Raw genomic sequence first — 27244 nt, forward strand, 5'->3', positions numbered from 1 at the left:
GTTCTAAATTTTACATGCAGTACTACATAATCCCATTTTACAACCAGAAAATAGGTTAAAAAACTTGCCCAAAAACTTGCCCAAGGTTAAAAGTAGGGTTTGGGCACTCACAGATAGTAAAGACTACAATGGAACATAAAAACTCTACAATAAAGAATAAAATAAAAACATGGATAATCGTTTCGTGTATTAGTCAGCTTTCCATTACTATGACAAAATATTTGAAATAAATCAATTAATGAGAGAAAAGGCATAAAACTCACTGTTTCGTGGTCCCTTGGGTCTACTGCCTGTGGGGCCTGTGACAGCATAATAGCTCAATGGTGAAATCTCACCTCATGGCAATCAAGAGATAAGGACTCCTAACCTCTTTCAAGGGCACATCCCCAATGACCTAATTTCCCCTACTAGGCTCCACCTCTTAAAGGTTCTACCACCTTTTAGGTGTCAAGACTGGCAATCAAGCCTTTACCACATGGCCTATAATGGACATTTAAAGTCCAAATCATGCTGGGCACAATGTAATCCTAGCTACTCAGTGGGCTGAGATCTGAGGATCGAGGTTCAAAGCCAGGCCGGGTACTAAAATCCATGAGACTCATCTTCAATTACCAGCAAAAAGCTGGAAGTAGAGGTTTGGCCCAATGGGAGAGTGCTAGCTTTGACCAAAAGCTCAGGGACAGCACCCAGGCCTCAAGTTTCAAGTCTGAGGACCCAGTACAATACAAATAAAAATTAAAAAATCTGATCATGTGGGGTAGGTGGCTCAAGTGGTAGAGTACTAGCCTAGTAAACATAAGGTCCTGAGTTCAAACTCCAGTCCTGAAAAAAAAAAAAACTCATCTATGTCTCTCAAATGCTGATTTAGCCTACTGAATGTGCCAGTTTATAAAAGCAACTACTTTGAGAACTGAAAATAAACAGAAAACTTTCGCAAACAGGTGCCACACACAGGACTTGGCACCCAGGTGATGAGTAAATGATGGCTGAATTGAATATCTTCCAATCAAAGGCATTTCAAAATGTTCTACTGCTATTCATATTCTACAAAATGGCTTGAATACAATTTAGGATGTCATACAGAAAAGGGTATGTGACAAGTTAAGGAAATTGGACGTGAAATACTAAAGCTCAAAAATGAAAAATAAAGACCCTAATTATGTTTCTTTGAAATGCTCTTCAATCGGATTCCAAGGATGGGGAGAAATGGGCTTCTGGGATCTAATAAGCCTGATAGTTAATAATATAATGCTTCTAATCAGTGTTGTATATGTTGGCTAGTCATACTGATCTCAACAGGATGCTTAATATGCACCTGAGCTTATCAGCTGACATGTTTTTGGGTATGTGTATGCTGGTCTTGATGCTTGCTGCTGCTTTTTCATTTAAGCTTTGCCTCCATTCCAGCTTTTGGCTATTTATTTTGTAGGTGAAGTCTCAAGAACTTTCCTGCCTGCTGGTTTTAATAAAAAGATTATATCCTTGGGAATGCATTTTATTCAGTGAACAAGTAGAGGAGATTCTTCACTCTTATTACAGTTCCTTTGCAAATTGCTTCTAGGTTAATGTAAAAAGCTTGGAAAAAGACATCAGATAAGGTAAAAGGTGTGATTATTCAGGATCAACGCAAAGCCTAACAGGGACACAGGCAGGGATAATTATTACCCTCATTTCACTTAATCTTTGGCACTTGCAGCAGTAGTTTCACAAGTGGGGCAGATTATATCCACTAGTATCTTGGCAGTTTGTGACAGCCACATTTTACTCCAATTTCACTCATTAGTGTGACCAGAAGATATGAAGAGATAAGGCCATCCACTTGAGTAATTCTTTTCTTTTATTTCAGAGTGATATTTAGTACTATTGATAGGTATGGGGCATAAATAACACCTTCCCAAATCCTAAAATTAAAAAAAAATCAAACATTAAATAAATGTAACTAGATTTCCTATTTTGGTTGTATTTGGTTTTGATCACAGCAATTCTATGACTTCCTTTTATTTTTTTCCTTGGATGAAACCATGAAGAACTTATGCAAACCTGGTTAACTCAAAAGAACTAAAAGAATTTTCATTAATAGATTTTAAAGTCAGGTCAAAAGTGGAAATAAGGTCTATCTAGTTCCCTGGGATATAAATAAAATGAATCAAGTTTCATAACTGGAAAGGGATCTTTGCCCAATACACAAAGCTTCTTTCCATAAGGGAACACAGGGGAAAAATAACACACAGGTTCATTTCTGAACGACTGATGCATAATTGCTGTTTAATGAGAAAAATGTATTCTGCACATCATTAGTCATCTGATAACTGTATTGAACATCTAGATAAAGTTCCTTTTTAAAGACTATTCTAGAAGGCTATATCTTTTAAAGGAAAAAAAAAATCAAGAAAAAGTCAAGGTTTATTTTTCAGGTTTTGGATTTTCAGCTTAGCACTAGCATCTTTTATTTTTTTTAAAAAAGAATAAACCATTACTTTAAAAATATCTGATAACTTTAATTTTCTTGAAAGCTGCAGACCATGAAGAACTGAGGATGACACCTAAATTTAAACCCTAGCTTCAGTGTATGACTAATTATTTATTAATATTTAAATATCCTCCCTTATTAAGTGTAAAAAAAAGCATAATCTTCCCTAGGAAGTGATTATTTAGGTTATGAGTACAGAAGATGGTTTGGTAAGAATATGGAGACCTTAGCTGGGCATGGTGGCTCACGCCTGTAATCCTAGCTACTCAGGGGGCTGAGATCTGAGGATTGCAATTCAAAGCCAGCTTGGGCACTACAGTCTGAGACTCTTATCTCCAATTAAGCACTAGAAAATAGGAGTTGGGCTGTGGTTCAAGGGTAGGGTAGTAGCCTTGAGTTGAAAAGCTCAGAGACAGTGCCCAGGCCCAGAGTTCAAGCCCCAAGACAAAAAAAAAAAAAAAAAAAAAGAATATGGAGACCTTAAATCACAGAGATGTATTTCAGGGAAAAATGATGAATCAGAGCTTTATATCTCTGCATCCTACTTTCTCCAGAGTGCACATTCATTTATTAATTACTGCATTTAAAATGAAGACATTTTGATCAAGAAATTTTATTTTAACACAACCAGTATAAAGGAGCTAATCCGATGACATTTTTATACATTTAAAAAGTCACAAAGCATGTGAGAAGATTTATCTATTTCAAATAAATGTATGCTTGCTAGAGGCAGGACAGATCCAGATGTATGGGGGATGTCTTCAGCAGTTTGCCTTCTAACAGGCCTGTCCTGTAGCTTCCAGACATCCACTGTAAGTGAACTTTCAGGATAAGGAGACATTGTCTTCTTCTGCTCTCATAACCTGAGATGTCATTATTATAAAAAGTGTGTAATTTAAAAGGTACAGAGTATTCATTCAAAATGTTAGAGTGGCAAATTCACTTTATGAAATTTAAACAGCACTCACTGTGATGTACTGCAAGCAGAACCAGTGTAGGTATAATAAAAAGATGTTCTCAAAAAAAAATGAAAGGATGGCAACTTCTTTAAAGAGCAAAGAGCTACTCTTCATTGTTAGTGGACCAAAGTTCAGTTAACTCACTCAAGACTGGAATCTATAGTTCTGTCGAGTGTTCAGGACTACAGAAATCTTCTTGAGACTTCCTATGAAAGTACGTACAGATTTTCCTCATGGAGCTGGGCGTAATGGTGACCTAGAAGAAGGAATTTCAGAATTTTTCTAAGAAAACTACCTTATTAACTTACCTCTAACAGTGTATTAACTTAAAATTCCAAAATATTTACCAGGTAAGTCTATTAGGAACCAAAAAGGTTTTGTTAGCTAGTGTGCGAGTGGTTCATGACTATAATCCTAGCTACTCAGCAGGACTGAGGCAGAAAAGTTTCCATGAAACTCTTACCTCCAAATACCCACCCTCCAAAAACTGGAAGTGGTGCTATGGCTCAAATGGTAGAGCATTAGCCTTGAGCACAAAGAGCCTCAGGGATAGCAAGTAGGCCCTGAGTTCAAGCCCTACAACTGACAAAAAAAGAAAAAAGGTTTTCACTTTGGAATGAAAAAAAAAAATCCTATGCAAAATCTGCTGTTTTATTGGTATGTGTTCAAGCTGGCAACTCTAAAAAATAAACAGATTTAAATGTTCTGACTTGGAAACTGTATCTAGAATCCTTCAAGTTAGGAAATGTATCCTACCTTTGCAGGGGACTTACCGGGCCAGGTGATGTCTTTCCACTCTGTCTCCTGGAATTGGGTGTCTGGGCTGATGGACTTCGTGGAGATAAAGCCTCAGCCTTCCGTTTGGCTGCCATAGCCAACAACCAGTTTTTATTCTCTGGGGAGCTATTCTCCTTGCCTACCACTTCAGAGCCTTCTCCACAAGGTCTCAAAGGAAGAGGCAGTGTTGCACAGCTTTCTGAAGTGTAAGGACTGACAGGAGACGGAGGCTCAGAGACACTTGTACTAGCTCCTTCAATCTTACTTGACTTAGCAGGACTTACAGAGTCCTTGCTAAGGTCTTCCTGGTTGCCAGCAAGGCAGCACAGATCCAAATGAAGATTTTCAACTTGGCCATCTAGATCAGTCACACAATTGCAACTCTTCACGCACTTTTGTTTCACACTCTCTAGACAGCTTGAGTCTAGCCGCCTCTTCACTCTATTTCTAGACTCAGAGCAGGCGTCTGCTTGGGATGATTTCTGGCTCACAGGAATGAGGGCTTTTCTTGGAGATGTGATCTTTGTCTCCGAAGCAGGTGGACTGATAGGTGATGAGGAAGGTGTTCGAGTCACCCAATTTCTAAGTGACATCTTGAAAGATGGGAGTGGCTTGGGAGAGACAGAGGAGGTGGAGCTCCTTCGGCTGACGGGAGACCAAACCTTGGCAGGTGGGGTTTTAATGGACAACATTGGCGTGTTTGATGGAAGAGGGAGGTCTCCAGAACAGCTTGGGGCACAGGCTGCCGATGACGGGGAGGAAACGGATGGAGTGCTCTTTGCCTTGGGTGCTTTGGCAGGTGTACTCTGGCTACTTGTTACTGCTACTGTAAAATGAAGACAGGATCATGAACATCAGAAGTGAAGCTGTAGAAATTCCCCAAATTCTTACAGACAATAGTAGCTAAGTTAACCACCCAAGGCTTGATTTGACAGTCAGTAGGTTACACAAATCATTTGATTCCTACCATCTGTCCTTTCTCCATTCCCAACCATCAGATTTCCAGCTACCCTGTTGTAAATTATATACTCGTAAAAATCTACAAAATAAAAAACTCTCCAAGTGCCCAGGTAAACCACAGTATTATTTCTATATATGAGCATGTTATAAAATATATACCTCAAAATTTGCCTATGTAAAGACTACAGTAAAGACTACTACTGAATAATTTTTTTGTCTCTAAGAAATTATTTTTGTTATATATGTATTTATGGAGTACAATATAACGCACTCTATATATACTGTAGAATGATTAAGTCAAGCTAATAATATATCACCTATTTTTTGGCATGGTGAAAACATTAAAAATTTTTCTTTTAGCTGAGAGCAGTGGCTCACGCCTGTAATCCTAGTTACTCAGGAGGCTGAGATCTGAGGATCAAGGTTCAAAGCCAGCTCAGCCCAAAAGGACCTGAAGACTTCTATCTCCAGTTAACCTCTAGGAAACGGGAAGTAGGGCTTGGCTCAAGGGTAGGGAGGTAGCCTTGAGCTGAAGAGCTTAGAAACAGTGTCCAGGCCCAGAGTTCAACCCCATGACGCATACAAAAAATTTTTTCTCTTCAGTCTTCAAATAAAGAAAGCAACATTATTAATTATAGTCACCATAGTACCTTACAGACTCCAGACTTACTCCATATCCCACTCTCAAATTTACCCTCACATATACATTAGTGATAATCAACTTTTCTTTCACATATCCACTTAGGTTTTCTTTCAAGAAATGTTTTAAAACTTTTGTCCCCCCTGCTTTCTTTTTTTGGCCATTCCTAGGGCTTGAACTGGGCTTGGGCCTGGGAACTGTCCCTGACCTTATTTTGCTCAAGGCTAGCACTCTACCATTTGAGCTACAGCACCACTTCCAGCCTTTTCTATGTATGTGATTCAGGGAACCTAGGGCCCTGGGCATGCTAGGTGAGCACTCCCAGCCTGTCCATTGCCTCTTACTACTCAAACAATAGTGAATTTTCTGCCTTGGGGCAGAATAAACGTTTGCTTAAATGTTCTTTGCAAACATACTTAAAACCAATCAAATTTATATTGCTCTTTCATTAAAACCACAACTGGAAAACACTTGCTTTGTCATATTGTGTTACCGAAAGGACAGCCTGATTATGGTCATCACTTCAGGAGGCAGTGTTGTTCACTTTCTGTACTCCTCAGAGCTATCTAACTTACTCATACTTGCATTGCACACACTTCCAAGTGTTTACTACAGGTCAATAGAAATCTAAGATGTTAAAAAGTTGGGGCATTTCCTTTTTCTACAGGATGTTATGACCCTAGAGGTTAAAGAATAGATTTTGTTAACTCTGAAGGTGAGCAAAAATTTAAACTTTCGTTTGAAGTTTAAACTGTAGCTACATTATAGAAGTATAAAATTTCATATAAAAGATTCTCAAGGGCCGGGAGTTTGGCCTAGTGGTTAAAGTGCTTGCCTAGCATGCATGAAGACCCGGGTTCGATTCCTCATACCACATACATAGAAAAAAGCTGAAAGTGGTGCCGAGGCTCAAGTGGTAGAGCTCTAGCCTTGAGAAAGTCCAAGGATAGTGCTCAGGCCCTGAGCTCAAGCCCAGGACTGGCAAAAAAAAAAAAAAAGATTCTCAAACAGTGGCTGCTCACACTTGTAATTCTAGCTACTTAGGAAGCTGAGGAGCTGAGTATCATGGTTCAAAGCCAGCCTAGGCAGGAAATTTTATGAGACTTTATTTCTGAATAAGGCTAGAAGTGAATCTGAGGCACAAACAGGTCAGGGATGGCACTCAGACCTTAGAATTCAAGCCCTTGGACCCCCTTTCATTACATATATACTTCCAAATTCAAACGAATGAAAAGGAAGAACGAGTTAAAGGTCTTCTTGGATTTTCTCATTTCACTCACATTCATAGGTGTACCATAATTTTCTACATGTGCAATTATCAACATGTATTTCCTTAAAATAACTCAAGACACAGCTTATATTTTACATGTTCATGCTCCACAACTTTAAAAAAAAAATCATTTTCTCTGTGTCTCTTTAAAAAAATATACACAGACGCACTGCATTCTTTCTAACAGCATGTCATTACATTGGCAATCCCTTACAGGCAAAGTATGAGATCCACTAACACGTACCAGGGTGGGTAGCAGAAAGTCAGCTCCTTTGAGGAATTTTAGAGTTTACTAATAATCTACCCATCTGCAGTTTCTTTCTCTATATATGAAGGCTAACCATCTGGTCTCACCCTACCTTTTCAGTCTTATCACATACTAGGCTCCTTTAGGATCCTGTTATAGATTATTGCTGCTTCCTGAACAAGCTGTGTTACTGTCACATCATTGTCTCTGTGCACGTGGTTTTTTTGGCCAGTTCTTTGCCGGGCAAAAATTCTTCTCATGTTTCAAGGCTCTCCATTGTGAAGCATTCACAAACTGTTTTCCTCCTCTCCCACAGGAAGTGGGTGTTTAAAGCTCTTCATTAATACAGCTATAAGAAATATTTACAATGTACTGTAGTTTTTGCATCTACCTCCTAAATTAAATTGTGACCCTACAGGACAAGTGATGAGACCGGCCTTAAACTCAGCTTCCTGAGTGCATCACTACACCAGGATTGGATGACTTATGGCTTCTGCTACTTCTCTGGTCTAAGTTGCCATTAACACTTCTTGGATTATTTCAATGCCTTATAAGCCTTGGGCTTTTACCTTGATTCCCTTAAAATTTGTTTTTAACACAAGAGCAAGAACATTCAACTTAATAGTCAGATCATGCTATTTCTCTGTTCAAAACTCTCTAGTGGCTCTTTGTCTGTGAGAATAAATGCCAAAGGCTGACGAGAATTTCTTTTCAACTACTTTTCTCTTCTCTTTCCTTTGCCGACTCCAGCACAGGTTCTAATGCTGAATTAGCCTCTTTGAACACTCTTGTTTTAGGACCTTGTACTTGCTATTTTGTCTGCTTATAATACCTTTATCAAAACATCCACAGGGCTCATTAAGTTACTTTACTTTTTATTCACTTTTTTTTATGGAGAACTTCCTGCCCATCTATTAGAAAAATTTAACAGCATGCCTTGCCATTCTTCCTTTTTGTCTTCCAAAGCACTTCATTGTAACACGTATTTTACTCTTCACCATATTTTTTGTCTCTCCTAATATATAAGTTCTTTATATATCTGAGATTTGTAAATCTTTTGCTTGCTGCTGAACAAAACTAAGCAACTAGGAACAGTGCCCAGTAAAAGGTTTCTAATAAATAAGAATTGAGTAAATCCAGCACTGTATTCTGATATAGCATTGCTTAAATAGTATTTCTTTTTATTTTTAAAATTAATTATTTTTTGTGGGTCATGGGGCTTGAACTCGGGGCTTGGGCGTTGTCACTGAGCTCTTCAGCTCAAGGCTACCACCACTCCTTGAGTCAGAGTCCCATTTCCCTTTTTTTAATGATTAATTGGAGATAAGAATCTCAGGCTCTTAAGTGGGCGCTATGGCTCTGTGGCTCTCATCTGTAATTCTAGCTACTCAGGAGGCTGAGATCTGAGGACTGAGGTTCAAATCCAGCTCAGGCACTAAAGACACTGAGACTCTTATCTCCAATTCATCACTAAAAAACAGGAAATGGGGAGTTCTCTTCAAGTCTCATGACCCCCCCCCAAAAAAAGTCTCATAGTCTTTAATGCCTGGGCTGGCTTTGAACCTTGATCCTCAGGTCTCAGCCTCCTGAGTAGCTAAGATTACAGGTGTGAGCCACTGCACTTGGCTAATAGTATTTCTTTTTAAAAAGAATGAATGCATGCCAAGAAGATGGTACTGTTTTTTTTTCTTTTGTGGCTCATAGGGCTTGAATTTGGCCTGGGCACTGTCCCTGAGCATTTCAGTTCAAGGCTACCACCCTCCCCTTGGGCCTGGGTCATGTCCTTGAGCTCCTTAACTCTAGGCTACCTCCCTACCCTTGAGCCAAGCCCCACTTCCCATTTTCTAGAGGTTAGAGGTTAATTGGAGATAAGAGTCTCAGGTCCTTTTGAGCCCAGGCTAGCTTTGAACCTTGATTCTCAGATGTCAGCCTCCTGAGTAGCTAGGATTATAGGCATGAGCCACCACAGGCAAGATTAAACCAATGAATCCACTAAATATCAGTAAACACATGATAGCCTTACCTAGGCCAGCTCTCATCTCTTTTTTCTTCTGAGAGGCCCAACCTACTATAGAATGTTTATCTCCTAGTGGTTTCTCCTCTAAGGCTCTATTCAAGCGCCACAATTTTAGTGTATTGTCATCGGAGCAGGTAGCAATCTAAGAAACAGAAAAGGAGTGAAGTTTCAGAGATTAACAACCGAGTGAAAAATAGATATGCCTGAAGGGATTATGACTAGAATTATTTTTCCTGCTTTAACAATACAGAAAATGGTATCTGAAATATAGCAGAACTCCACTCCTTGACTTCAGCAATCATTTCAGATTTCTAAAGAAGAAAATTTTCTAGCTTATTTTTTAATGTATTTTCTGCTGATGAAATATTTATTACTGTTAATTTCTTACCTATCCATACATTGTATACATATACATACCCTATAATAGGCTCATTTCATTTTCTTTCATGAAGCAGGGCAACATTATCTTTACAACCACCTATTCAACAATAAAACATTTAATTAAAATATCCTTTGTACTCTGTTAAATGATGGATGACAGTGTATCATCAACATTCAGGTTCTACAGTTTATCTGAATTCTGTAATGTTCTCTTATTGCTAAAGTAATGGCATAATTTCTTATCAGATTCAGATCATGATCCCAGTAGGCTGTGGCAAAAACAATGAAAGCATTTATTGGAGATTCTTTTTCAGATAGGTATAGGAGCAATCTGGGAAAGTAAACTTGGTAGACCAAAAGAAGTTAAAAATAACCTTTGCCCCTTTAAAAATATCTGACCATTCTTGATCTTGGTCCCAGGCCTTTTAAGGCAGAGAAAGCCCAGCTGGAAGAGCCTGTGGCAAATGGCCACTGGTACCGGAGCTATTCCTCAGCATTTGTTTATGCAATTTCTCTATTTCAGTCACTAAAGAGAAAAAAGAACACACGTTCTCTTAAGTCTTGGCCCCCAAGAGACTGGCAACTTTTTCCTTTCCTTACTGGGAGGCCAAAAGAAAATAGACATATTTTACTGCCCAGCCAGAAATACTTCAAACCCCACAATCATGCTACATGATGGTAACAATAATTCTTTACAGAGCACCTACTGATATCTGATAATTTACATTCTATCTTATTTAAAAAACTTTACATTCTAATCTGTGAAATGGGACATTTACTTACTCAAAGTGGTTTTCACTTTACACTATTCTTTCATCTTAGATTTTAAGATGAATCTTAAGAACTTAATTCCATATGGGCACAGAGAGTTAATTGAAGAAAAGTAGAAATTCAATCTTATTCTTTAGTGTAGTGTATTCTTTTGGGAGAGGAAAATAGCATGGGTATATTAGTAATATTGATAACAGATTCCGGGTAGCTCTCTTTTAAGCTTCTAATCTCTCAAACCTTGGAAAGATCTACAAACTTGTGATCTGTATGTAAAACTAATTATAGAGACTTGTTCCAAACCTTTGTAAAGTCAGATGGACACCAGCACACAGATGTGACCTCTTGAGAATGACCCAGGAGCACGGTCGGAGGATGCCAGGGTAGAGAGACCTAGTACAACCAAAAAGAAACAAGTAAGCAAAGCAGTGTTAAGTAGCCCACATTCTACCCGTGGACCTTTTAAGTGCTTTAGGGCCATTAGCAAGGCCTCTAAATTTGCCTAGTTATTATAGTTCAGAAAATAAGAGTTCCAAGGGGCAATATAATTTCTGTTACCGATCTGAAAAAATGCAATTTTCAAAATAGTCCAAAATAGGTAATATGAAGATGAACTTAGATATCCAAACATACTACTTACTTCCAATAAGGACTACCTAGCTAAATATGTTTTGACTAAAATTCAAGACTGACATTTTTTTAGTGAGTTAACTTTCTGGAAGGATAGAGGTTCAGTTGCTAGGTACTACACCTTAAATAGATTAGCTAGTCCTGTTGTTACATGGCTTGGGTATTTTCAGAGCTTCTCTAGTCAGTTACTTCCAGGAACACTAAATTAACTGTGAATCCTGCAGATATCTGAAACATGCTACCAGCTCTCTTGGGATAAGAGGAGAATCTTCCTCCCAGAAAAACCAAAGTTATCCTTTCATTTTGAGTCAGATAACTGAAGGATATAAAAGCTGAAATTTACATGGTATTGTAATAGAAAAATATTTTCAGTTAATTTGCTTAAAGAAAAGTTAAATTTTCAAGCAAGTGTTATTAGTAAAAAAATATAATTGTGCTGAACTGCCCAGGTTACTAAGAAACATTTCAACACCATTGAATGCCATTAGTACTATGATTTAATAACATTGTACAACTCATTCAATAGCTTTAATAGGCCACAGGAATCAATCCAAACAATAGAATATAAACCTTCATTTCCACATGTTTGGGGAAAAAAAAAGCAAGGAAGTTATTCTCTATTCATTTTTTCCCAGACTTGACATATGGATTCATTTGTATGAAGTAGAGACAACTGTGGAAAGAGTAGCTATAAAAATGACTTGGTAAACTAATAGATTTCTTAGATTACAGTTGAGAGACTTATGCCAGTCCTGAGGCTTGAAGGCCTGGGTTGCCGTCCTTGATCTTCTTTTTGCTCAAGGCCAGTGCTACTTCCAGCTTACTCTGAGTTATTGGGGATGAGTATCATGGACCTTTCTGTGTAGGTTGGCTTCAAGTTGAGATCCTCAGAACTCAGCCTATTGAATAGTTAGTATTATAGGTGTGAGATACCAGTGCCAGGCCTAACTCAGTTTTTATTGCTCTTCTTGTGTTACATGGCAACAACATATGCAATGATTCTAATCACAAGGAGCAGTCCAATTTGACTTTGGGAATGAATTAATATTTATTAGAAAAGTAGCTTTTTCAGTACCTACAAAGGTCTTACCACCTACTCTAACAATGCCAAAGAGTATCATTATTTCACAGGGGGAACCTATTCTAGAAAGGACTTTTTGTCACAGGAATCCCCATCTTCCATTTGGAATGATCATTATTTCTTTTTCTTTTTTTTTTTTTGCCAGTCCTCGGGCTTGAACTCAGGGCCTGGGCACTGGCCTTGGACTTTCCTCCGGGTAGTGCTCTACCACTTGAGCCACACCACCACTTCCAGATTTTTTTATTTCTATGTATGTGGTACAAGGAATTGAACCCGGGTCTCCATACATGCTAGGCAAGTGCTCTAACCACTAGGCAAAACTCCCATCCCCATGGATTGATTGTTGTTTCTCTGCACCTTAAACCCACACAAGTCTGGTAGCCACAAGTGTATATTTAGTAAGGCTCATGCCTGTCTGTAATTCTAGCTACTAAAGAAGCTAAGATCTGGTTTAAAACCAGCCCGGGTAGGAAAGTCTGTGAGACGATTTTCACTAACTAACTAACTAACTAACTAACTAACTAACTAACTGGAAACTGAAAGTGGCATTGTGGCTCAAAGTGATAGAGCACTAGCCTTGAGTGAAAAAGCTTACAGATAGCTCCCAGGCTCTGAGTTCATGCTCTACAACCCCTACCCCCCAAAAAAAGTATATTTAAAAAAATATTACCACAATTACTTCATTTTTAAGCTCCTTTTTCCTTTAAGTAGGAAGGTCATTATTTTAAAGTCTAAGAGACATTTCCATCTAAGTATTTTGGAGACAGTCAAACAGAAAATGTCCCCTCATATATTTCACAGGATATTCAAGGCAGAAGGAATCTCAAAATTAAAATGACAAGGGTATCTCTAGAAGTAAATTAACTCTAACCTTCAAGTCTTTCAAAGCACTCTGTGTACTTAAACATACAAAAAAAAAATATCACTTTTCCTCACAAAATCTCATGCTATCCAGCTGGAAACCAAATCTACTCTTTATTTCTGCCATGAGATCATTTACACTTCCTAAAGTGTCAGGCTCAATATTTCGCCAGTCAGCGGTAGAATGGCTATGCCAAATCAGTTTATTTATAACCACTCCAATATTATTTAGTAGCTCTATCATAAACAAATTAGGCAAGAAGAGGAGGTAGGTGTCAGGGTGGGATAATAGGCAGGAGATTAAAGATATTACATCTTATCATTGCTGGGTAATTATGAGGACTAAAATGCTGTCCTCTTGTTTTTAAGATGAAACAACCACCCTCTCCTTTCTTTTTCTGCTTTCTTGTGCTTTTAAGCACAGAAAAATATTTCACTAAAAAAAAAAGTTGAAACAACCAGCTTGTATGAAATCACAAACTACCACCTCTCATACCCATTATTTTAATCACGAAAAACAGAAACTGAACTACCTCACTAGGCAAATTCAATATTAGGAGCAGCAAGTTTGCCAGGATCTCAAATATCAAGACTTGCACACTGAATTGGACTGTGTGGACAGGCAAGGGAACATCACGTCTGCACCACGCAATTCAGTGGCAACATGTGACTCAATCTAGAATTTACAAAGGATCACTGATGTATGTGGTGATCACTGACTGGATGTCTGAAAATGGGTTAGAAACAACAGCCAAGTATCCTTTTTAGCATGTATCTCTAAAGGGAAGCACACCCCTCAACTCTCATTCACTAAAATAATATATATTTTTTTTTTTTGCCAGTCCTGGGCTTGAGCTCAGGGCCTGAGCACTGTCCTTGGACTTTCTCAAGGCTAGAGCTCTACCACTTGAGCCTCAGCACCACTTCCAGCTTTTTTCTATGTATGTGGTACCAAGGAATCGAACCCGGGTCTTCATGCATGCTAGGCAAGTACTTTAACCACTAGGCCAAACTCCCGGCCCACTAAAATAATATTCTAAAAGGCTTTTGTGCTAGAGAAGACCAGAATAATTAACCAACAACAAAATTCTATGTATGTACATACACATATAACATAGCATATAACTAATATATAGAATTAAAGAATGTACCTAATATGATTATATAAGAATATACGGTGGCCAGGAGTATGGCCTAGTGGTAGAGTGCTTGTCTAGTATGCATGATTCGATTGTCTAGTATGCATGGATTCGATTCCATATACATAGAAAAGCCAGAAGTGGCGCTGTGGCTCAAGTGGCTAGAGCGCTAGCCTTGAGGAAAGACCAAGGACAGTGCTCAGTCAGGCCCTGAGTTCAAGCCCCAGGATTAAAAAAAAAAAAAGAATATATAGTTTATAGGGTTTTTTGCATAATCTTTTCAGTTTTTGATATGAAATTTCTGGCTTCTGGATTTTTTCTTAAGAAAGAGATCTCAAAAGATAGAGACTTAATACTAAAGTTCTCTAAGTAAGCTAGAGGTTCAATGTAGAGAAATGTAGGTAAGATAGTGAGGACAGAAGAGAAAAGCAAAAAAATAAGTCTAAGTCCAAATTTGAAAGTCAAATTTAAAGGTAAGACAGAGGTCTTAGTACTAATCACACATATTTACAAAGCCAAAGGAAGAATTTGACAGAGGGAACTAGGCAATAACTATTTTATAAGATGGAGTCTCAGGTATAAGTTGAAGATTTATTACCAAATCTTCATTTAAAAATACAATAGCACATTGTTACAGTATCTTACCTTGTTATCTAGTATTATTGTATATACATTTATTTGTTTATTTGAAATAGGATGGGGAAAGGGGAAAACAAGATGAGGGGAGGTACTGTGGAGAGGGACATGGGGATAAAAACATGAGAAGGGGTATCAATGTTTGTGAAGTAATGCATCTTCTATTTGGTCAATATAATTGTGGCCCTTCTATTAATTACCATTTTAAAAAAAGAAAAAATACAATAGCAGTTTTTAAAAAAAAAAAAAACCTGGGGAAAGGGGCTGGGCGTTTGGCCTAGTGGAAGAGTGCTTGCCTAGAATGCACGAAGACCCAGGTTCAATTCCTTAGTACCACACACATAGAAAAAAGCCAGAAGTGGTGCCGAGGCTCAAGTGGTAGAGCTCTAGCCTTGAGAAAGTCCAAGGACAGTGCTTAGGCCCTGAGCTCAAGCCCAGGACTCGCCAAAATAAATCCTGGGGAAAGAGGCAGGCACAACATAAAGTATTCTGGGTAGAATCCTATCTCCATCTTCTGCATTTAGGATATTGTTACTAAAAGCTTTTACATAATATGAGGTACTGTTGCATTTTTCCAACTCTAGGCATACAGAAATCACTTTTTTGTGCTTCCTCCTAGGATCTTTTTTCCATTACTTCAAATTAACAGCTTTGAATTTCTTAAAATATTCAATAATAGTATCAATGTGTGTAAGTGTGGACATGCCAGCAAGTCGTGGGAACTGGGCCCTGTTACTAAGCTTTTACATTCAAGGCTAGCTCATTACCACTTAAGCCAGATTTATTTATAGCTTTTTTGCTAGCTAATTGGAAAGAAGAATCTTACAGACTTTCCTGCCAGGGCTGACTTGGAATTGTGATCCTCAGATCTCAGCCTCTTGAGTAGTTAGGATTACAGACATGAGCCTCCAGTGCCAGGTTGTTATTATAAATTATATTTTACAAGGCTGGATATGTGGTAGCTCACACATGTAAGTAGAGGATGGAACTTTTTTTTGGTGGGGGGCTGGGGGTCATGAGGCTTGAATTCTGGGCCTGGGCGCTATAACTGAGCTCTTCAGCTCAAGGGTAGCACCCTACCCCTTGAGCCAAGCCCCACTTCCCATTTTCTAGTGATTAACTGAAGATAAGAGTGTCTTGACTTTGTAGTGCTCGCCTGGCTTTGAGAACCTCATTCTCAGATTTCAGCCACCTGAGTAGTTAGGATTACAGGTGTGAGCTGCATCACTCTGGAGGATGGAACTTTTAAGGCTAGCTTAGGAAAACAAGTATAAAAGCCTATCTGAAAAGTAAAAAGGAATTCAAACCCAGTACTGTAAGAATAAAGGAAAGGAGTCAGGTATGGTGTTCACACCTGTAACTAGTTACTCAGGAGGCTGAGATCTGAGGATCAAGATTCAAAGCCAGCCCAGCACAAAAGGACTTGAGACTTTTATCTCCAATTAATCTTTAGAAAACAGGAAGTGTGGCTTGGCTCAATGGGGTAGCCTTGAGCTGAAAATCTGGAGACAGTGCAAGGCCCACAGTTCAAGCCCCATGACTCACCAAAAAACAAATAAAACAAGAAGTAGGGCTGTGGTTCAAGGGTTAGGGGTGGTAACCTTGAGCTGAAGAGCTCAGGGCCAGCACCCAAGCCCCAGAGTTCAAACCCCATGATGCCCCCCCCAACCAAAAAAAAAAGAATAAAGGAAAGGAGGGAAGAATTCCAAGAAGGAATAGGTAGGGACATGGTTCAAGTGGAAGAGAAAGCGCAAGACCTGGAGTTCAAGCCTCAGTACCAAAAAGTGTGTGTGTGTATGTATAATATATATATATATATATGAAATATACAAAGTAATTGTATCTACTTTAATAGCCTGAAGAAGGGACTGGAGTGGTAAGAGTGTTTGCCTAGCATTCATGAAGAGCTGGGTTCGATTCCTTGGTACCACAGACATAGAAAAAGCTAGAAGTGGTGCTGTGGCTCAAGTGGTAGAGCACTTGGCCTTGAGAAAGCCCAAGGATATAGTACTCAGGCACTAAGCTCAAGCCCTGGGACTGGCAAGAAAAAAAAAACAGCCTGAAGAGAAAATATAATGTGATTATTTTTCATTACTTCTTTTCAAATTTATCTTCAGAAGCATATATTGGTTATACAAAGGGATTTTATTGATATTTACGTAAGTGTGTACAACATCCCTTCTATCTTCACCTTCCTTAAAAACAAATGATTTCATTTTTTCCCCACACATTTTTTTTTCTTTTTTTGGTGAGTTCTGGGCTTGAGCTCAGGGCCTGAGCACTGTCCTTGGATTTTGTCAAGGCTACAGCTCTACCACTTGAGCCTCAGCACCACTTCTGGCTTTTTTCTACGTATGTGGTACTGAGGAATCAAATTTGGGTGTTCGTGCATGCTACGCAAGCACTCTACCACTAGGCCAAACTCCTGGCCCCTGACTATATAATTTTTTACTTACATTTTATTTTGAATATACACGCATCAAAATTTTTGGGTTAGTACTCTTGCTCTCATGGGTATCTACCTCCCAGTAAAACCTGTTATACATGTTTATCATTCATTTTTAGTGTATATTAATTGCATATATTACATACAATTTTATATTTTGTTACAGTGTAGAATTTTATGCATACATTTTTATACTGTACTCAGATGAACCCCTCTATTGCTCTCTCTTCACATCCCAGCTTTTGGTGATTTTTCTTATGCCACCTTCATGCATAGACCCAATGTATTTCTATATTATTTACCCTTTAACATTCTTTTATTTTCTCTCCACATGGCCCACAATTACAATCATGTTCTCTATCTGTGAACACACACACATAACTGTATACGTATAAGCCTATCGTTTGTTTAAGACTAAAGTCTGTGTTATTAGAAAAAGCATTCAGACTGTCTTCTGTATCTGTCTGATTTTGCTTAACATGAACTCCAGATTTATCCATTTTCCTGCAAATGTCTTACTTTTACTCTTTATGGCTTATGTGTACGCATGCATACATGCATACACACATACATACAATATACGTCACCTTTTATCAAATAATCCAACTATCCAAATAATTTTGAGTGACTTTTTCAAGGATATTCTATGGGTGATTTAGGTGCTAGATCTTAGGAATTGAGTATTTTAGGGGTTGGGAGTTTGGCCTAGTGGTAGAGTGCTTGCCTAGCATGCACGAAGACCCAGGTTTGATTCCTTGGTACCACATATGTAGCAAAAAGCCAGAAGTGGTACTGTGGCTCAAGTGGTAGAGCCCTAGCCTTGAGAAAATTCAGGGACAGTGCTCAGGCCCTGAGCCCTGAGTATTTTAGAGGAGTTGGGACATGTGGCTTTTAGAAAGCAAGAAAAGATGTTACAGAGGCTATAGAATATTGTCTTCTGGTAAACTATAATCATAAACAAAACATACATATTTTCTGATAGCTTCTGTATAGTCAGCCAAACAACCTTTCTCAAACATTTGATGCAGAAAAAGCCAATAATACTTATGTTAAATTTATCTCACATTGGACAGAAAAAAATATTCAAAAGGTAACTCCACTCACATTCATAGGAGTAGTTTGGTAACTTACCTTCCAGATATAAGCAGCTTCATCACTTGAACCACTGACTAAAAACTGATCATCTGGACTAAGACTGGATTTAATATAAAAGGTAGAGTTCTGGTGTCCATTGAAGACAGCCACTGCCAGAGGGAAGAAAACAAATTGCTTGTTTTGTGTTGCTTTTAGTGGTTTAATGAACACAGACAGTATATACATATTTGAATATGTTTTATACTACTAAAACAGTGTCAAGAAACAGCCTCTTATAAAAAGAGGCTATTAGATCCAATCTCATAAACTCTGCTTAACTATAAATTTCTACGACAGATAAATCTTGCAAAATAAAGAGGCTCCTTTACTGCTCCAAAATTGCAATTATTCATTCTCGACTCTAAACTATGAATGGGAATTATAGTCTGAATTTCCTACTAAACTTGTTTTTATTGCCCTCTGCTGGACTGGAAATGACTGAAGTGTATTCCCTTTTAATATCTACTTTAGCATGGTGGCTTATGCCTGAAACCCTAGCTACTCAGGAGGCTGAGATCTGAGGATGAAGGTTCAAAGCCAGCCCAGGCACAAAAGGACCTAAGACTCTTATCTCCAATTAACTCAGGGTAGGACCTAAGACTCTTATCTCCAAATAACTCCAATTAACTCAATTAGCTCAGGGTAGGGCGGTAGCATTGAGCTAAAGAGCTCAGGGGCAGCGCCTAAGCCTTCAAGCTCCATGACCCACAAAAAAACAAAATAACTAAAAAAAAAATTCATGTTAGCCTTAGCTCAATTTAGCACTAAAATTGAAGTGTTGTATCATTTCAACTATACTTCCAAACCCTTTTTGCTTGTCATTTTTTTGGTCATGAGGTTTGAACTCTGGGCCTGGGCACTGTCCTTGAGCTCTTCAGCTCAAGGCTACCACCCTACCCCTTGAGCCACAGCACCACTTCTGGTTTTCTAGTGGTTAATTGGAGATAAGAGCCTCAGGGACTTTGGTGCCTGGGCTGGCTTTGAACCAAGATCCTCAGATCTCAGCTAGGATTACAGGCGTGAGTTACCACTTCCGGCTTGTAAGTCACTTTTTAGACAGGATCTTCTATTCTGTCAATGAGGTTAGACTGAACCTTCATCATTCTACCTACAACTTGCCTTGAAATCACGATCAAAAGCAAGGGCCACCACGCTTGCTCTTTTCTTAAAATGGGCATCTCTAACTTTTTGCTTTAGCTGTTCCATCTCTACCTCCCAAGTAGTAGTTGTTTTTGTTGTTTCATACAGGGTCTATGTTGCACTAGTGCTAGCCTTGAGAAAGGCAAGAATCGTGCCCAGCCCCAGGACTGGCAAAAAAAAAAAAAAAAAAAATCTTATCAGCATATCTAGCATCTCTCCACGTAGCTACTAGTCCTAAGGAAAAAAACCAGGCCACTAGTAAGTATCATACTTAAATAATGGATGGTATGCTTAGAAGTAATGTAACCTAAATAACTTCCCTAACTTCCTTTTGTTAGTTTTACGTGTCAGATTCTATTTTTGAGGAGAAAAAAGAAAGGTGAGGTTATGAGAAAACATTTCCAGAGATAAAATGGCCTATATCCAACATAAAAAGAAGAGTGTAAAGAGGGAAGAAGGGCTGAAAATTCCACCTTTTAAACTAACAGTTTCCAAAGAAGACCAAAGTTGAACAGAAAATCATTCTCTAAACTCTGCAAGCTTATTACATAGAAAATTTAGATAATCCAAATAGATCAAAGGGCACAATTTCAGGAGATTATTATGTCACCACAAATAATAGGATTCTGCATTTGTAAATGATTGCAAGAGAAGTATACCCTTAATACTATCAATGGAACTAAAGACACCAAAGTCTTCATATAATTTAACAAGTTTTTTTTTTTTTTTTTAAGAAAATAAAGACATTAAGCTATCATTAGCAAAAAACCTGAAGTTAATTTCCTGGTAAGAGAATTCAAATGATTTAATATCTTACCTGGAGAAGTTTTTAATCCAGTCATATTGAACATATAAATGTTGTCATCTGTGCAATTAGCAAATAAAGTAGAGGCAGTAGAATCTAAAATCAGACTTGAGTATCCTAGAAGAAAACTTTAGTTAGTATAGCCTAATGATTGTGAGTAGACTTAAGGCTAAAATTTAGGCACACAAACAGCATATGAAGAAACACTAGAACTTTAAAGACACAACTATAAATATATCAAAGCTTCTCAATTGTATATTGCTGAAAATGAGCCTGGTATTTTAAAAAGCCATTTAACAAAAATTCCTATTTCCTTCCAAAAGCATTGTAACAATGAAAAGACTTACCCAGTTTTCGAGTGCTGCTACCTGGATACAGGAAAGATTTGGACGCTATGGGTTCTTGTCGGTAAATAGTGTAATTCTTACGTAAATCCCAAACTTTGATGATCCTAAAACCCAAGACAAATATTTATTTTCTAAGTCTCCCATCCCAAAGACTTTTACTTACATTGTGAATTGATTTTTAATCTAACTGCTCTGCCACATTTACCAGGTATAGCAAGAACATCTCATTGGGAAATAAATTTATGTCATACTATTGTTTCCAATGTCAAGCTTATAATGCTGACAGAACGGAAACAGATGTGATTTGACCCAGTGATGGGTCACTGCAGTTTATTCCAAAGGAGCGGAAAAGGAAGATAAAGTTTGGATGCTGATAGTAACTGTTCCATTGTTTTTAGGAAAAACATTTCCTAATCCTTTAATAATCTGCATTTGCCCTTTGACATCATAAGAAGCAAATTCTGTTCCTTTGGCTATATCTTTATACATAGCTCTTTAAGTAGTCCAGACACATTTTCCTGTGAAAGGGGAAAAATATTTTTCATTATTCTATTGAGATACTTGTCTATCCCTCTACTTCTATTATAGGCAAACAAACTTGATATATAAAATTTCAGTATAAAATAGCAGTATCAGGCCAGGAGTTTGGCCTAGTGGTAGAGTGCTTGCCTAGCATGCATGAAGACCCTGGTTCGATTCCTTGGTACCACATACATAGAAAAAAGCCAGAGGTGGTGCTGAGGCTCAAGTGGCAGAGCTCTAGCCTTGAGAAGGTCCAGGACAGAGCTCAGGCCCTGAGCTCAAGCCCAGGACTGGCCAAAAAAAAAAAAAGCAGTATCATTAGAAACAAGCAAGCTTCCATTTATAGTCCTAGTAATATCTTTTACTTCTACTTCTTATCCTTTTTTGCTCTTGTTGGTTGTGGGGCTTGAACTTGGCCTGAGCACTGTCCTTGAACTCTTCAGCTCAAGGCTTTTGCCTTGAGCTGGCAGGCATTCTACCAGTGCCATTATGCCTTCAGCCCTTTTTGCCTTTCTTATTTTTCAAATAGGGTCTTGTTTTATGCATAGGCTGACCTGGACTGTGGTCCAATGTATGCTTCCGAGTGAGATTTCATGCATACCCAACTTTTTACTGGCTGAGCTGGTAATCTTAAAAACTTTTGCCCAAGCTGGCTTCAAAGTGCGATCCTCCTTATTTCAGCCTTCTTATTAGCTAGGATTATAAACATAAGTCATGGTAGCAACATGCTTAGAGATATCATTGTAAGGTTCAGTGAAATGCTCTTCCCCCCCAAAACGCTTTTCTTCCTGAACTATGTGGTAGTCTCCTTTCAGTGAACCGTACAATAATGGACAAAGAAGTATGACTTAAAGAATATCTTTTCACAACTTACCTTCTACAATGTTTGGTATAAGTACGAAGCAATGAACAAACACCACAGACTTATCTGGAGGCCAAAATGTTCAGATGGCAAGTATGTGGAAGTATTTAGGCCTTAATGTTAATCTTGTTAATTACTCCAGAATAATCAAAAATCAGATTTCTTTTTTTAACCACCCCCCTTTTTTTTTTTTGCCAGTCCTGGGGCTTGAACTCAAGGCCTGAGCACTGTCCTTGGGCTTTCTCAAGGCTAGTGCTCTACTACTTGAGCCATAGCACCACTTCTGGCTTTTCTATGTATGTGATACCGAGTAATCAAACCTGAATCTTCATGCATGCTAGGCAAGCACTATACCACTAGGCTACACTCCTGGCTCAGATTTTTTCTTTCTTTCTTTCTTTCTTTCTTTCTTTCTTTCTTTCTTTTCTTTTTTTTTGCCAGTCCTGGGCTTGAGCTCAGGGCCTGAGCACTGTCCTTGGACTTTCTCAAGGCTAGAACTCTACCACTTGAGCTTCAGCACCATTTCCAGCTTTTTTCTATGTATGCAGTACCGAGGAATCAAACCCGGGTCTTTGTGCATGCTAGGCAAGCACTCTACCACTAGGCCAAACTCCCGGCCCAGATTTTTTCTTTTAATAGTATTCCTAGACCTGAAGAGTTAAAATCCAAAAAATAATAAAAATATATTCTATAATTATCAGTAAATTATACTGTGATGTGGCAAACAAGCTACCTATCTACCTTCTCTATAAGCAAACACTGTACCTATATGCTAGACAATGTGTTAAGTGTAAAACATGTCTTTTCATATTTGAGTGAGCAAAAGCTCTAATTCCTTATTTTCTAGTGATCTAATTCCTTTTCTCATCTAAGGTACTATGTCAAAAGTTAAAAGGACAAATACTCAATTGTCACTCAATGTGACTGTCTTATGCTCATGAAAGGTACTTTATCAAAAGAATCAAGACATGGTCTCTTACCCATCCACAGCTCCTGCTGAAACTAATGTATTCTCATCTTGAAAGAGGACCACAGTAACACTTTGCTGGTAATCCTAATAGCATAAGAAAAATAAAGAAGGAAATTCTGTCTTGAGTATCACAATCTTTATCATCATGAGAACAAGGTATTTAAAAAATGGCTCCCCCACAACTCTTTTCAATACACCTATTAGCAAAAAATGACCCAAACATCATTATAGCATTTGAGGTAGCACTTTATTTAAGAAACTGGTGACTAAAAAATTTTGTCTGAGTCTACTTAGAATCTCCCTACTAATGAGCTGTGTTTATCTATGGAAAACTGATTTAAGCAATTCTCCTTACTAATGAGCAATGTTTATCTACAAAAAACTGATTTAAGCTAGGCACTAGTGGCTCATGTCTGTAATCCTAGCTATTCAAGTGGCTGCAATCTGAGGATCATGGTTTGTTTGAAGCCAGTGGGAACAGGAAAGTCTATAAGATTCTTATGGTAATAAACTATTAAAAAAAAAACTGTAAGTAGAACTGTAGCTCAAGTGGCAGAGTGTTATCCTTGAGCAAAAAAAACTAAGAGACAGGGCTGGGAGTTTGGCCTAGTGGTAGAGTGCTTGCCTAGCATGCACGAAGACCCAGGTTCGATTCCTCGGTACTACATGCATAGAAAAAAGCTGGAAGTGGTGCTGAGGCTCAAGTGGTAGTGCTCTAGCCTTGAGAAAGTCCAAGGACAGGGCTTAGGCCCTGAGCTCAAGCCCAGGACTGGCAAAAACAAAATGCAAGAAATTGATTTAACTTTTCTGTGCCTGTTTCACCCATAAGATGTTGTTATCCAATATACAGGTGTATCGAAAAAGCTGAGTGACAGTGGCTCACATCTATACTCTTTGCTACTAAGGAGTCTGAAGTCTGAGGATTGCTGTTCAAAGTCAGTAAGGGCAGGGGCACTGAAGTCTAAGACTCTTATCTCCAATTAACCCCCTGAAAACAGGAAGTGCTACTATAGTGTAGAGGGGTAGAAGGCTAGCCTTCAGCAGAAAAAGCTCAGGGATAAAGCACAGGTCCTGAGTTAAAATCCCCAGGCTCACACACACACACACACACACACACAAAAATTATGAGAAAAAGATGGCATCCTCTAAGAGTTAAAGGGGTACCACAACCAGGTAATTTTAATTGTTACTATGTAAGAAGTTCTTCTAGGGGCCGGGAGTTTGGCCTAGTGGTTAAAGTGCTTGCCTAGCATGCATGAAGACCCAGGCTCGATTCCTCGGTACCACATATATAGAAAAAAGCCGGAAGTGGTGCTGAGGCTCAAGTGGTAGAGCTCTAGTCTTGAGAAAGTCCAAGGACAGTGCTCAGGCCCTGAGCTCAAGCCCAGGACTGGCAAAAAAAAAAAAAAAAAAAAAAAAAGAAGAAGTTCTTCTAGATCAGAATCTCACTACATGACTAGGTTATATATTATCTTTATCTGAACTATACAGACCATTCTGTTTCTATTTATGTTGTATTTGGATACATTCTTAAGTTGTAATAGTTTAACAATTACATATTTCCTCAAGAACAAAATATTAGAGGAACATATTAAAGTGAAAGCAATGATTTTTTTCAAAAACAAAAAAAAGATGTATCAAGGCATAGTTTGAGCTATTAATAAAATAATATTTCTTAAATGTAATTAATACTATATTACATGTTTAAAAATATTAAAAAATTAACACATTTTCTATAGCTTTTATTATGCAAAGATTTCTTCCCCACAGAAAAACTGTATCCCTATACTTAATATGTTCCTTTAGGTATCCTCTATCTTTGGTAATAAATTCTATTTTATCACAGATATGTGAATGCATGAAGGTTTCTAAGGATAACTTCCAGAAAGCTAATTTTTAAAAAATGTTCCCTAGATAACTCATCAGTTTGAGAGTCTTAGTAGGTGCTGTGTAAGTGCTAACGTAGTGATATCAAATGGAAATTATTTTTATTTACCTAATCCATAGCACCCATCTTTATGCCCAACAAACTCCTTAAAAGAGAAACACATAAGGTGTGGTCATATGTCTGTAATCCTTTGGAAGTAAGTCTGTTGCTGGGAAGCTAAATTTGAGGGGATCATGAGATTGAGCCAGTTTAAACTACATCCTGATAATCTGTTTTAAAAAAAATCTATTCATGTGTGTATATCTCTGAAACCTTACCACAGAAGGAGCAAGTCCTTTTGAATTCTGCTTCTTCTTGGGTTTTGAAGGGGTTTGCTTGTCTGAGGCATTGTGAGCGCCACTGATTTGATTCACTTGCCTATAAAACCCGTCTGAAAGATATTCCATGAAGACTGGTTTAGCTGTTTTTAATCTCATGCTGAATGTAACATCTGAACATAAAGACCTCAATACTAATTTTTTAAACCATTATCAATGAAACTAGAGCAGTTGTACCAGTGAGATTTAAAACAAAACAAAACAAAACACAAGAGCCACGAGCCAGTTGTTCACACCTATAATCCTAGTTACTCAGGAGGCTGAAATCTGTGGATCATGGATCAAAGCCAGTTACTACAGGAAGGTCCATGAGGCTCTTACCTTCAATTAACTACCAAAAAGCCAGAAGGGGAGCTGTGGCTCAATGGCATCAAAAAACTAGGAGATAGTGCCCAGACCCTGAGTTCAACTCCAGCATTGGCACAAAAACAAAACAGTCAATATTTATAGAAGCTTTATTCATAATGGTCAACGCCTGTCAATAACCAAAGTATCCATCCTTAAGCAGGTGAACAGATAAACTGATTTATCAAGACAACAAATTACTACTTAGCAGTAAAATGAGCCTGGTAAGCCATAAAGAATTGAAAAAAAATGCATGAATATTACTAAGGAAAAGAAGCCCACCTGAAAAGGCTACATACTATGATTCCAAATTCTTGTCATCCTGAAAAAGGCGAAGCCATGGAGACGATAAAAAATCAGTGGCTGTTATGATTTAGTTAGGAGGTAGGAATAAATAGCAGTAAAACTATTCTGTAAGATATATCATTATTCATTTGTACACAAATGCACCAACCAAAGAGAAAACTCTAAAACAAATTATAGATTTGGGGTGATAATAATTTGCTAAGGTAGTGTGTAAATATACTACCACTTAGGCATAGGATATTAAGAGAGGCTGTTACATGTAGGGCTTTAGAGTATATGGAAACTTTCTGTTCAATGTTGTTGTGAAGCTAAAACTACTGTACAAAATAAAATCATATTAATTGTGCCATAGGAAAATGTAAGCTTATATTTAATTTCATTTCTTTTTTTCTTTCTTTTTTTTTGTGGGTCATGGAGCTTGAACTTGGCCTGAGTGCTGTCCCTGAGCTCTTCAGCTCAGGGTTATCACCCTACCCTTGAGCCAAGCCCCATTTCCATTTTCTAAAGGTTAATTGGAGATAAGAGTCTCAGGTCCTTTTCTGCCTGGGCTGGCTTTGAACCTCGATCCTCAGAACTCAGCCTCCTAAGTAGCTAGGATTACAGGCGTGAGCCACCACACCCGGCTCATCTATTTCTTTAATACTTGAATAGGTTTTACCCAGAAAACCTATGTATATATAAATTTAATGCTATCAACATTTTAGGTGATACTATAAGTCAGATGATGATATAAAGACAAAAGTGCAACTATACTTTCAATAAGTTACTACTTATTCCCTGAGGGACCGGGAATTTGACCTAGTGGTAGAGTACTTGCCTAGCGTGCACGAAGACCTGGATTCAATTCCTCAATATCACATACATAGAAAAAAGCCAGTAGTGGTACTGTGGCTCAAGTGGTAGAGATTTAGCCTTGAGAAAGCTCAAGGACAGTACTCAGGCCCTGGGCTTAAGCCCCAGGACTGGCCAAAAAAAAAAAAAAAATAGACCAGAAATGCAGGATTCTGAAAACATGTGCCCCCTAGTGGCAATAAGATGAAATCACTAACATTTTTCATTCAAAATAATTGTGGTTAATCTTTATCAAAATTAAAATACAACCAGATTAAAACTACCTTTTTTGTTGCATCTGATGTCCCAGACCATAATATTGCCATCTCTTCCACCTGTACAGAATACAGCTGTGAAGAAAATTTATCAAGATGTTAATAAAATCAGTCAATGATATATTTCAATTTTCCAGAGTGCCAGGTACTGAATTTGGCA

The 27244-nt window shown here is 38.1% G+C and overlaps 1 protein-coding gene across 2 annotated transcripts in view; it reads right to left on the minus strand.

The window, feature by feature from the left end:
• Positions 1–3063: 3063 nt before the first annotated feature.
• Positions 3064–27244, minus strand: part of LOC150058423 (denticleless protein homolog) — a 33747-nt gene continuing 9566 nt past the window's right edge. For both annotated transcript variants that reach the window (XM_090341236.1, XM_090341237.1), the window contains exons 6-15: positions 27094–27159; positions 25268–25380; positions 23073–23146; positions 20709–20812; positions 20374–20478; positions 18414–18526; positions 10793–10882; positions 9347–9482; positions 4203–5032; positions 3064–3685 (exon numbers count right to left, since the gene is read on the minus strand). In XM_090341236.1, the coding sequence (XP_090197362.1) occupies positions 3587–3685; positions 4203–5032; positions 9347–9482; positions 10793–10882; positions 18414–18526; positions 20374–20478; positions 20709–20812; positions 23073–23146; positions 25268–25380; positions 27094–27159 (1730 nt within the window). In that variant the 3' untranslated portion in view covers positions 3064–3586. The remainder of the gene's footprint in view (positions 3686–4202; positions 5033–9346; positions 9483–10792; positions 10883–18413; positions 18527–20373; positions 20479–20708; positions 20813–23072; positions 23147–25267; positions 25381–27093; positions 27160–27244) is intronic.

The sequence above is a fragment of the Megascapheus bottae genome, chromosome 10, assembly GCF_031878675.1.
Source record: "Megascapheus bottae isolate mThoBot1 chromosome 10, mThoBot2.hap1, whole genome shotgun sequence".
In the NCBI taxonomy this organism is placed as follows: Eukaryota; Metazoa; Chordata; class Mammalia; order Rodentia; family Geomyidae; genus Megascapheus; species Megascapheus bottae.